At 47.7% G+C, this 13,036-nt stretch overlaps 1 protein-coding gene across 1 annotated transcript in view; it reads left to right on the top strand.

Annotated features, from left to right (window-relative positions):
* musk (muscle, skeletal, receptor tyrosine kinase) overlaps positions 1-13,036 on the top strand; it is a 48,697-nt gene that overhangs the window by 31,619 nt on the left and 4,042 nt on the right. Inside the window, exons 13-16 of the mRNA XM_056433273.1 lie at positions 7,118-7,292; positions 7,995-8,181; positions 8,264-8,455; positions 11,755-11,903. Coding sequence (XP_056289248.1) covers positions 7,118-7,292; positions 7,995-8,181; positions 8,264-8,455; positions 11,755-11,903 — 703 coding nt within the window. The remainder of the gene's footprint in view (positions 1-7,117; positions 7,293-7,994; positions 8,182-8,263; positions 8,456-11,754; positions 11,904-13,036) is intronic.

The raw sequence follows: 13,036 nt of genomic DNA, 5'->3' as shown, positions 1-13,036 counted from the left end.
GACGAACGTAAACAACAGAAAAAGCTATTGTTTATGCTCACAGCTGTTAAGATAGCAGCTTGTGGAAAACGTGACGCGCAATGATGCCCACTGCCAGAGTACGGCGCAGGTAGGCAGGCAGGTAGCCTGTCCGATCATCTCAACAAATAACATAATTGTTCAGATGTTTATTCATTTGGTTCTTCCGAAAAGCAAAAGCTAAAAGCTTAAGTAGCGTGACGTTGTTAACCAAGTCGTTTTTTTGGCAGCATTCTTGCCAGCCGGTGTGCCGGGTGACAAAATGCTCATACGGTAGGGATTGTTGTGGATGTCAATGACCACTGAGGTATCTTGTCACTTGAACGTGTTGTTTTCAACAATCCCGGCAGGAGTAGTCAACCCCGTGAGCACTTTGCTTCATACATCCAGCAACGGCGGCACGTGTGCAAAGCAGCCGTTTCACATCTCTTGGGATAGGTTGGACCATCGCTCTTTTAATGACTTAGGACTCATGACACATGAAGACACCAGATGTTCAGTACTTGAGTTGGCACTCTTAAGGTTTGTCATGGCTTGGCTCTCAGCCACAACAAACGCACGATGGAGACGGTGGCGCGAGTAGGAAAAAGAGAAGTTTTATTCCACCGCTACAGGATAACAACACCGGCGGAAACACAATTCATAGGCCGGAGGTCAGCTGTTCCTGGCTGCTCCTCGTCCTACATCCTCTGGCCAGAGAGGGGGAGACTGCAGCCCTCCTCAGGTCCTTTATGGAGATCCTGATTGGATTGAGAGCACCTGGGGAGAGGCTGCACCTGGAGACAATCAGGGAGAGAGAAGCACACACACACACCCACACCCCAGCAGAGACAGTGAGGCAGAGGTCGTCACACCCCCCCCCCCTTAAAGTCGGTGTCCCCAGGACCACCGGCATCTGCAACCAACCCTATCCCAAACCAAAAAGCAATACTTAGTGCCATGGGGCACGTGACAGCGCGTCAGCAATAACATTGTCGGACCCCCTAATGTGCCTAACATCAAGGTTGTAAGCCTGAAGAAACAAAGACCACCTCGTCAGTCTTTGGTTGGGACACTTCATTGAATGTAAAAAGGTCAGGGGATTGTGATCTGTGTAAACCAAAATTGGTCCTCCTGCTCCCACATATACAGTGAAATGCTGCAACGCGCAAATGAGTGCTAACGCTTCCTTCTCAATAACCGAATAATTCCTTTGGTAGCTGTTAAGTTTCTTTGAAAAGAAACTGACGGGTCTCTCCACCCCCCCCTTGTCAAGCTGGAGCAGAACCGCACCGACTCCCACTTGGCTTGCATCTACTTGGAGACTAAAAGGACGATCAAAACATGGAGCCGCTAACGCCTGAGAGGAGCACAACAGAGCCTTACCCTATCAAACGCTCTCTGACAGTCAACCAACCAAGTATATTTTTCCTTAGCCCTAAGAAGTTCAGTCAAAGGAAACACTGTACTGGAAAAATGTTCACAGAACCTCCTGTAGTAACCCACCATACCCAAAAATCTCTGGAGTTCCTTTTTGGTTGTGGGCTGTGGGTATTCAGATATTGCTCTGACCTTGGCCAGAACTGGAGCCACACAACCCTGACCTACCACATGGCCTAGATATGTCACTGTTGCCTTTGCAAAGACACATTTGGCCAAATTAATAGTCAGATGTGCCTCCGCCAACCGTTCAAACAATCTCTCGATGCGCTGAACATGAGCCATCCAAGTATCACTGCAAATTACCAAATCGTCCAGATACACCGTACAGCCCTCTAAACCCGACACCACGCGATTCATCAACCGTTGGAATGTAGCAGGGGCATTTTTTAACCCAAACGGCATTACCTTATATGAATAAAGTCCCGATGGTGTGATAAATGCCACTATTTCCTGTGCTCGCTTGGACAAGGGGACCTGCCAATACCCTTTAAGCAAATCAAATTTGCTAACATACTTTGCAGACCCCACCTGATCCATACAGTCATCCATCCGCGGCAAAGGAAAAGAGTCAGATTTTGTCACCGCATTCACTTTTCTTAGATCAGTACAGAATCTAGGTGTCCCATCCTGCTTCGGCACCAAAATACATGGAGACGCCCAACTAGATGCTGATGGGACAGCAATTTTATTCTCCAACATGTAATTAATCTCTGCATCCAGCCGATTGCGCTTGACTGGTGGCATGCGATAAAAATGTTGCTTAATCAGCTGAGCGTCCCCAACATCAATATCATGCTCAGCCCAGTCAGTTCGCGATGGAGTGTCTCCAAACAGACACAGATATTTGTGTACCACTGCTGAGAGTTCCTCACGTCTTGATTCTGCCAAATGAGACAACAACTCGTCTAAATTACCTAGCGATTCCGAATTTCTCAAACGACCACAGAGCAAACTATCATCTCGTTCAGGCACTATATCCCCCTCATGCGTCAAACCATGTGTCACCGCAACAGCCGACTGGCCTTCCTCCTTCTCCACCCCTGTGTTTGTGTTAACCTCCTGCTTGTGGTAGGGTTTCAGAAGATTTACATGACAGAGGCGTTTAGTCTTCCTTCGTTCTGGTGTTGCCACAACATAATTTAAATCAGAAGTTTTCTCAATGATAGTGTATGGACCTGAATACTTCGCCTGAAATGGGGAACCAACAATAGGCATAAGTGATAGAACCTGGTCACCTGGATTAAATTCCTGTCGTGCTGAACGACGGTCATACCACTTTTTCATTTTACTTTGAGACATTGACAGCTTTTCCTGTGCCATACTCAAAGCAACAACCAACCGACGTCTGAAGCCATTCACATAATCCACCAAGCTCCGTGGTGGCTCAGTGTCCACACAACCCTCTTTCAGCACTGCCAAGGGACCCCGTACCGCATGTCCGAAAACTAACTCATTAGGGCTAAACCCCGTACCTTCATGTACCGCCTCCCTTGCAGCCAACATCAACCAAGGAAGACCTTCCTCCCAGTCTCCATCTAGCTCAGTACAGTAAGCACGTAACAAGGATTTCAATGTCTGGTGAAACCTTTCCAAAGCACCCTGACTTTGGGCGTGGTAAGCTGTTGACTGGTTCTTCTTAATCTTCAAAAGTTTCAACACCTGAGCAAACTTGTGAGATGAAAAATTGGAGCCTTGATCACTCTGAACGACCTTAGGAATACCAAATATTGAAATAAACTGCGACAAAGCCCTAACCACAGCCTTAGTTGTAATCGACCTCAAAGGATAAGCCGCTGGATACCTAGTGGTTTGACACATCACAGTCAGCAGATATTTGCAACCAGACTTTGAACATGGTAAAGGACCCACACAATCCACAATGAGATGTGTAAATGGTTCACTTACCACTTGTATCGGCTGTAGTGGTGCTGGTTTGATCTTCTGGTTCGGTTTCCCTGTCAGCTGACACACATGACATGTTCTGATATACTGCGACACATCTGTCTTTAGACGTGGCCAAAAGTAGTGTCTCAGGATGTTCAAATATGTTTTCCGAACCCCAAAGTGTCCACACTCATCGTGTGCGACTTTCAGGACAAGAGGACGAAGCTTAGTTGGCACCACCAGCTGGAAAACCTCAGTTTCCCTACCATCAACAGCCATCCATCTTCTAAACAACAAGTCATTACGCAACATGTATCCACTTGAAGCGTTTTCCCTTTCTGCCACTGGCGCAGCACAGTCAAAAAGACCCTTCAATGAAGAATCCTGACGTTGCTCCTTTCCCACCTCATGGTGTGTAAGTAACACCGAAAACTCAGACAAAGATGAAACCTCCACTGTGTCAGTTGACTTTCCATCTGATAGCAAGTCATGATCCCTTTTGGCCCTAGCCCGTGTGATCACACACGAGGCCGTAACGTCTGGCACCACTGTAGAGCGCCTCTCAGCTCCTGCCTCAATCAGACCACCAGTGACTACCACAGAAGAACCATCAGCCCAGACTCTACCACCTGCTAAATCGTTACCCAGAATGAAATGTATCCCCTCGATTGGAAAAGCCGGACGTACCCCAATAGCTACCTCCCCTTTAACAAGATCACAGTCAAGATACATCCTATGAACAGGAACAGGAAAAAACGTTAATCCCATCCCCCGAGTCCGAACCGTGTCACCAGTGTCACTTTCCTCAGACAAAAGCAGAACAGAGTCAATAATAAAGGAGTCAAATGCCCCTGTATCCCTCAAAATTGTAATTGGAATTTTGACCTGGCTCCCTACTAATGACACCAACCCCTCTCTTATAAAAGGAGCATAGGATGCCAGAACCTCAGGTCCACATAAGTGGTCCGTAAGCACCTTGTCAACATAGCAGCTACTCCCAGGAGCAGCGAACGCAACTGGTTTACCCACAAATCTTCCTCCCTTGGATTTTGCTCTAAGCACCGGGCAATCTGGTTTCCAATGGCCTTTCTCACGACAATAGTTACAAGTATCCTCCGATTTCCCCCAAGCCACTTTCTTTGGATCCAGCCCCAATGACCCAACATCAACAGCCCTTCCACTTCCCCCAAACCCAGGCAGATCTCCAGCGCGCCCTCCGAACTTGCCCTTATGCAGTAACACAAACTCATCCGCTGCCCCTGCAGCCTCGGATGCCGAAGTTACCCTGTGTTCTGTTATATAGGTTGCAATGTTGTCAGGAAGGATGTTTTTGAACTGTTCCAAAATCATGAGTTCACCCAATTTGTCAAAAGAAGTGATGTCCAGAGCAGCTAACCAACGTTTAAAATGAACCGACAAATCCCTCGCCATTTCCACATAAGTCTACCCCTGTTTTTTCTCCAAGGACCTAAACCGCTGTCGATAAGCCTCAGGAACAAGTTCATACGCTCTAAGCACCGCCAACTTTATTTTTACATAGCTAGAGCTATCCTCCGAACATAGCGCAGAATATGCGGACTGTGCTTTTCCTGTGAGTACACACTGAAGCATCAGGGCACAGTCTGCATCCGGCCATTCCCTAGCTTTAGCCACCCGTTCAAAAAGCAAAAAAAAAGTGTCAGGATCACTTTCATTAAATTGCGGTAACAAGCGCAAGTTGTTAGCATCGAACATGGAGGCGACTTGGGCTCCTGTACACTGTGCCACTCACCCATGGAAAGACGCTGTCCTTCCATATCAATTTTGGCTTTCTCAGTCTCCTGCCGCATCCTCTCCACTGCAATCTCCTTTTCAAACTCCATCTCATACCTCCTTTTGTCATGACTCAGCTGCAACAATAACATCTCCTTCTGCTGATCAAAGGACAGTGAACTAGCTTGCAACAGAGGTTTTACCACCCCCTCTTTCTCTGCCGGCAACACTCCTGTTTCACATAATGCCGACACAATAGAGGCTTTTATAGTGCTTTTTAGTCTCTTATCGCCAACGACTTCCACCGAGAAATGTTCCGCAATAATGAGCAGCTGCTCCATTGCGAAATTCCCAAGGGCTTCCTGAGACGGAGCCCTGATAAACGCGTCTATATCCGCCATACTACCACGCCACACAGGAGCTTACACTGAGAGAAAGAAAAAAACTGATTGGAGTTTCCCCACTCACTACGACACCCGCTAACTAATCACCTCCCTAGTCTTCATGTGGTTACTTGCGGCGGGTACTTATGCACTACAGACCGCTGGCCGAGCAAAGCGACTAGCAAGCTAGCAAAATTACTGAGACCACGGCCATGCCCCCAAACCGAAGTTTCAGCCACTTTCACCACAACATTACACCCCGCACAACGACCCCAAGGGAACCGTCGCTACCACCTATCAAGAGAAACTCCGGACAAAATAACGAACTAACTCAAACACACAACCTTATCTTTACCATCCCGGACGAGCCCCCAGCTGTCATGGCTTGGCTCTCAGCCACAACAAACGCACGATGGAGACGGTGGCGCGAGTAGGAAAAAGAGAAGTTTTATTCCACCGCTACAGGATAACAACACCGGCGGAAACACAATTCATAGGCCGGAGGTCAGCTGTTCCTGGCTGCTCCTCGTCCTACATCCTCCGGCCAGAGAGAGCGAGACTGCAGCCCTCCTCAGGTCCTTTATGGAGATCCTGATTGGATTGAGAGCACCTGGGGAGAGGCTGCACCTGGAGACAATCAGGGAGAGAGAAGCACACACACACCCACCCACACCCCAACAGAGACAGTGAGGCAGAGGTCGTCACAGGTTGCAGAAGCAACCGTGCAACCCCTAATGTCTCAGTCCAGTACATGTAACACCCTCTGCAGTACTAAACTCTAGCCTTACTCTAGACCGGCCAGGGCGTTCAAGAATGTATTGCATTATTTGAAAGGTCATCTTAGTCTTTGAAGAAGAGTCATAAATAGTCAATCTGGAACAGCTCTTGATCGTTACAGGAAAATAAATTAACGGAACCCTCAAGACAAGCATGTTCTAACTCAGGCCAGCTTCGCCCTCTAAATGACTCAATAGTAATACTGTCATTCAATTATAGAGACACATTCAACCACTCAAAAGTGTCCACTTCATGAGCGTAGCCGGAACAATCAGTGCGTCCCTTCTGGAACACGTTTATTCCCCCGCTGTATTAAAATCACATTTTTCCCACTGGAATGGTCAGGATACTGAGACCCTTTGTCCCGTGGTCCAGGAGCAGGTGGGGTGCGATGACGGCGACGTCGGCCGTCACGCAGGTGCTGCGGTTCTTGGCGGCGGCCCGTCTGGTGGCGGACCCGCCGGGGGCTGCTGCACACGCAAACGCCCGCGTCGATGTTTTGCCAGCCTTCCCGCTTGCATGCCAAGAAGAACAAACAGCATGTGGTTACCATTTCCTCCTGGGTGGAAAACCCCCCCGATCTGCACGACTGAGGGTCCCCACAACAGCTGTTGAAGGGAATGACACTGGAACGAGTGACATGAGACGCAACAGTGTTCACAGATGCTTTGCTGAAAGGGGAGAGCGGCTGGTGGAATGCGGCCTCCGGCAGCAGGGACCTCATGGATGGGTTGCCAACTGACGCAACTCCCACACTCCGCTGTGGTTCTGGATGATGAACCCCTGGGACTGGATGTATTTGTGCCATGGCTAAAGAAAGCGTCGTGGTCGACAAAGCTCTTCTGCTCGTTGATTTTTCTCCACTCTACCGTTCTGCATAGGTTCCCCACCAGCACCGCCTGTCCGTCAACGTGATTCCAGAGTTGAAGAACTCCGACAACGCCTGTAGGAACCCTGGGGGAATCAGCGACAAGCCCTGGTGTTACACCTTGAATCCCAACATCCGCTGGGAGTACTGCGCTGTGCCCCAGTGTGGGGAGCCGAGCATAGTACCAGGTACTCTCTCGCCAGGAAACTCGCCAATCAAAGAGAATGTATGGGATCCTATTCCACCAGTTATCAGCCCACCAACGAATGAATAAATGCTTATTCAGTTTAAGTCAATTCAATTCAATTCAGTTTATTTGCAGAGCCCATTTTCACAAATTAGCCTCAGTGGATTTTACAATCTGTACAAAACCTCACATCGGATCAGGAAAAACTCCCAAACAACCCATCACGGGGAAAAAGGGAAGAAACCTTCATGAGAGCAACAGAGGAGGATCCCTCTCCAAGATGGAAATGAGCAACAGATGTAATGTGTACAGAAGGACAGATTTAGAGTTAAAATACATTCAATGAATATGACAGAGTGTATGAATAGTTCATAGTAGGCATATTCCACGATGGAGACCTCCACGATCCATCAGGCAGATGGAGGTAGAGAGGAGGAGTGGGCGGAGTCTCAACAGTGGGCGGAGTCTAAGCAGGGCCATGGCATAGTTGGTAGTCGGCATATTCCACGACCCAGACCATCGATGATCCATCAGGCAGATAGGATCTATGACGTCTCATAGGGTCCGATGACCCTATGAGACGTGAAGTCAAAAGGACTCCGGGGAGGAAGCACAATTAGTAATGTGCACGTTTTCAAGGTTTCAAAAGCACATTCACAGCCTACCACCTTGACTTTAACCATATCCGGGTTTTTTTTTGTAGTGATGAAGCCCGAGTCGCCAGGCCCTCCTCAGACCACTCGTCTGCCCCCCGTGGCCACGGCATCGTCTCCGGCCTACTCCATGTCGGTCATCGTCATCATCCTGACTGCGTTTGCAGCCGCAGTCCTCCTCATCATCTGCATCCTCGCCTGCCACAGGCGGAAGAAGCAGTGGAGGAACCGAAAGAGGTCTGAAAAAAGATGAAACGGTTCTCTATTTATCCGCGTGTCCACCCTTTCTACACCCCTCACTCCCTCTTTCCCTCCGCAGAGCGATGGAGACCCCGACGATGAGCACTCTTCCGTCGGAGCTCCTGCTGGATCGACTGCACCCCAACCCCATGTACCAGCGGGTTCCCCTGCTGCTGAACTCAAAGCTGCTGGCCCTCGAGTATCCACGGAATAATATCCAATATGTTAGGGATATTGGAGAAGGGGCCTTTGGGCGGGTTTTTCAAGCCAGGTGAGAAGGGGAGTAACTTATCCTTACTGCTGGTGAAATTTATTTTCTTCCTTTGGGTCAAAATTCATCTATTAAACTTGTAAACCATCACCACCCGAAGAGCTTTACCCTCATACAGGTCCATTTAACTTTCTTTTTTATGTATGAATGCACATCCGTCCATAATAAAATCCGTAGCCAAACTGTCAAGTTCGCATTCAAACATAACACAAATGTGCAATTCCTTTTACCTTTTCAAAATAAAAGTCTGATTCATCTATTATAGAGAAAGTAGCATAAAGCCTCTATAAATTCTTCAAACAGTTTCCTCTAGGCCTACGTCAAAACCAATAAGGCAAATACAATGCAGGCAATCAACCCAAACAATAAACCTTCCATGGGGTTATTTACAAGGGGAAAGAGAAAGTAGATGTGCATAACAGCTGTATTGATCCAATTGGGCAATAAAAGGAGTGAAGTTAGAAATTGATAAGGACAGAGAGAGAGATAGAAAGTGGCTGAATTGCATTCCACCTTAAATTGAAAGAGGATGTACAAAGAGGGATATTTTCTTGCAATAATACATTACTTAGTACTTAGTATTTAAGATTACCGTGTCACCGTCAGATGCCATCGAGGATATTACTCAGGCAGAGAAATAGAGAGAAAATGTCACAAATCTATTAGGCTTGCAGGTGACTGTTGAATTGCATTGACATCTTACGAAAAGTTAGTTTTTAATTTTTCGGGGATTCTCTCTCCCAATGCCCAACAACATGAGCGGTTAAGGCAACACGACTTGGCTTGGTACAGGATACCATCTTCGTTTGGGTCAAATTTACAACGTGTGTCAATTAAAATAATTATGCAAGTTAAGTTGCAAAAGGATGATCAAATAAGTCGACTAGACTTGTTTTCATGCACAACACAGACTTTGGTCTCCTGGGTGAAAGTTCTATGACTTGTTGAACCATCCATACACCACAACGGTGTCACTCTGTCACGACTACGTCACCAGACATCTATACACATAACCCTGCAGGTCCTGGCTCACAACTACATCGGGCATATACGAATTTCAGTGCAATATGTTTAAATGTCGGGATAGCGGTCCGCATTTTCTCTTTTCCAAGACATTCGTAGTTTTGCACTTTGGTGCTCTCGTGAAAAGTGTCAGAAATAGTGATGTTGAGAATGAAAATGCCGAGGATTTTAATTGTTGAAGCTCTGCTGATAGGTGGAGAACAACAGACAGTGTGTTAGCACAGTAGTTGATGCCATTTTTACAGTAGCACCTGCATGAAGCCGTGCAGAGCTGGGAGACGTCCTTCAGGCTAGCTGGTAATCTCTTAATGGAAACTGGAATGGTGCAGTATATAGACACCCCTGAGAACTTAATACACACTCTCATAGAACAAAAACTAATAGGGACTTTAGAGATCTGCCGCGCTGTGCTTTCCGAAACCTGCCTCGGTGCGCGCATCCCGGACAGCGCACTGCATCTGTCGGGCCAACTACTCCACAGCCGGACGTAACGGGGCTGTGTCGGAAGCGAGGGGAGCGGAATCTGCTTTTATATCAATCACTGGAGATCAAAAGCTGGAAAAAGTTTTCAGCTGGAAACTGAAAGTTTTTTTCAGCTAACCCCTCGTCACTCACCAAGAGCAGTTCATCCCCCAACGGACAATCACACACCCCACTGAGGACCTACAGGTCTCCCTATTGCTGGGTTCGACAGGGCCCCTTTGGCCAAGAACCCACTTCCACCCGCCCACTTCACTCCCTCCATCATCAATCCCCTCAACACTCTGACACCCCTCTCCCATCCAACCCCCACGAAGAGGAGGATCAGAGAAGAGAGGCAGAAGATCAGGAGGCAGCGGGGGCAGGGGCCCGTGTCCTCCTGCTCCTGAGTCTGTGCTGCCTGAAAGTCTGCCCATCTTCAGATGTTCAACCCGATCACTCACTCTGAAACGGGTGTCCTTCCAGCAAAGCCTCCTTCATCATCGCCCCATCAAAATCCTCCAAATCCATTAAATGAGGACAGACCCCATCGCCCTCTCCCCTCTGGTCATGAAGTGTGAATGAGAGGCTTTGCTGGTGTTGAAGGACGTGACAGGCGCCTGCTGGCCCCTGCTGGACCCTGCTGCGTGCACCGTCAAACAGGGATGGTGGATAGCGCAATAAATATGGGACTACTGCATTTACTGCAAACTCCTCTCCAGGACATGCAAGGTTCTGTGTGTGTGTTGACTTCTCTGCATCATTCAAACAATCATCCCGGAGGTTCTACAACCCAAACTCTCCAGCTCGCGCCGTGCCAGCCTCACCTGCGGTGGATCACAAACTCTTTTTAGTCTGCTACTGCTGTCGGGTGTTTTGCACATAAGAATTTCACGAACCGATTATACTTCAGTGGACACCCTTCCCAACACTATATCCCCCAATTTCAAATTAAATAGGTTTGTTCGTCGTGGAGACCTTCAAGTTTCTGGGAATCAATCTCCCGCCTGAAGCCTCCAACAACATTAAACATCCATCAAAAGGCCCAGCAGAGGCTGTACTTTCTGCGCCAGCCCTGCCTCTGGTAGGCGCTACAGAGCACTGTACGCCAAATATTGTGTGTGTATAAGAAGAGCAAAAGTGTACATGAGTCAAATTCCATGTATGTGCAAACCTACATGGCCATTAAAGCTGATTCTGATTCTGATACACACATATTTGGATAACTACACGCAAGGGCATTGGTGCACTGGATTCACTGCTGAACAGCTCTGACTTACATTTTTTTTACAGATGCCTGACCTTAACCTACAAACCCAATTTAGCATTAATTATAACACTTCTTAAGTATCGTCCCTTTAACACCTCGTAGGAAGGAAGTGAGGACCGGCCCAAACGCCTTCACATTTCAACCTCCATCCTGAAACTCAAACAAAAACGTGTCTTCATATAGACAAACACGCACAAACACACCACACACATGCACAAACACACACACACACACACACGCACAAACACACCCACACCTGCATGCAGAGACATAAACACACAAATAGACCCGAGGAGTAAATACCTTCCCAGACAGATGGGCTTCGATCTGTAGATTCCCAATGTCTGTGTGATAGTGACTAAGTGTTTCCGAATGTGTGTGTGTGTGTGTAAGTAACTGACCTATACGATGCACAGCTCTCATACGGTTTTTGCTTAAAAATACTTAAAAGACCCATGGCTCACAAGAGTTCTCCTGAGGAAGCCACCTCCTGCTCGCAAAACAGTTCCAATCATGACGCCATCTTCTGTCTTTCTATTTTTTCCAGAGCGCCGGGCCTGCTGACGACGGAGTCCTTGACGATGGTGGCTGTGAAGATGCTGAAGGAGGAAGCCTCGGCCGACATGCAGAACGACTTCCAGCGGGAGGCGGCGCTGATGGCTCAGTTTGACCACCCGAACATCGTGCGACTCCTGGGTGAGTGGACTCTCACATGTACGGCATGTTTGCCGCGCTCACAGCTGCATTTCCCATCGTTGAATTGATGGTTTTGCCCTGTGAGACAGAGGGAAAGTGCAAAAACAGATCCGGAAACCCGGAAAGAGAGGGAGGCAGTAATGCGCAGTGGGACACGGTGAGCCTGCTGCACGTTAAATCCCACAGCAATGGAGCTGCTTTACCAGAAACACGATGAGAGTTATTTAGTCTTGAGCAAAAGCACCGTAGCTTTGTTGAGAAAGAAGCCATGTCGTTGGTTTTCTTGGCCGCCGCCATTTGGGCATTTTGCATCGAGAAATGACACAAGAGGGTGGAGTTATGTACCGCCGACCTGCTGGATGTTTAGGCAACCAAAACAACCTCTTACGATTATTGTTCATGAGCTGAGCACATATTGTTGAGAGGGGGGGGGGGGAGTTGGAAGACAAAAACACGGACAACGGACCATGTCAATCACAAGGAAGCCCCGCCCTAAAGCTTATCCTGCTTTATGGTCTACTTGTTTATTGTTCATTTGTTTATGAACTGGTTTCCCATTAGCGGACGCCTCTTTCTAGAGTCCACAGAAGGGACCAAACACAGTATATATAAAACATGTATATATTGTATCCGTTAAAACCATACAGTTACATACAAAGTCAGTCGTTCTCGTACGTCAATAACTAACATATACTTAATATTATCATCTATTTGACTCTAAATGGGCCATAATTTACCAAATGAACATTGTGATGTATTGAAGAAGACTTGAAACTAGAGATTGAGACCATAAATTTATGTTTTACAATGTTTACCGAGGTAGTAAATTAAGACTCATATTGTCTCATAGACTTCTACCCGATCAGCCATGGTCGTCCCAAACGACAGCGCGGTGCGCTCTCTTGTTCTGGAGTGACATTTCATTTGGGACGACGCATCCGGAAAGTCTCCGGTGCACGGGAAACCGGAGTTGATCTAATTATTTAGTTAAACTCTGATTAGCCCCCTGGACTAATAATACGCCGCAGATCGTGTGTAAGAATATCGAGGCATCGTACTGTATGTGTGTCCGAGTTCGAGGCGCCGCATGTCGTCATTTTGTCGCATGCGTGTTGTTGCAGGTCGGGGGGGGG

The sequence above is a fragment of the Pseudoliparis swirei genome, chromosome 15, assembly GCF_029220125.1.
Source record: "Pseudoliparis swirei isolate HS2019 ecotype Mariana Trench chromosome 15, NWPU_hadal_v1, whole genome shotgun sequence".
NCBI classification, from domain to species: domain Eukaryota; kingdom Metazoa; phylum Chordata; class Actinopteri; order Perciformes; family Liparidae; genus Pseudoliparis; species Pseudoliparis swirei.
This window is presented reverse-complemented; position numbering and strand designations above follow the sequence as displayed.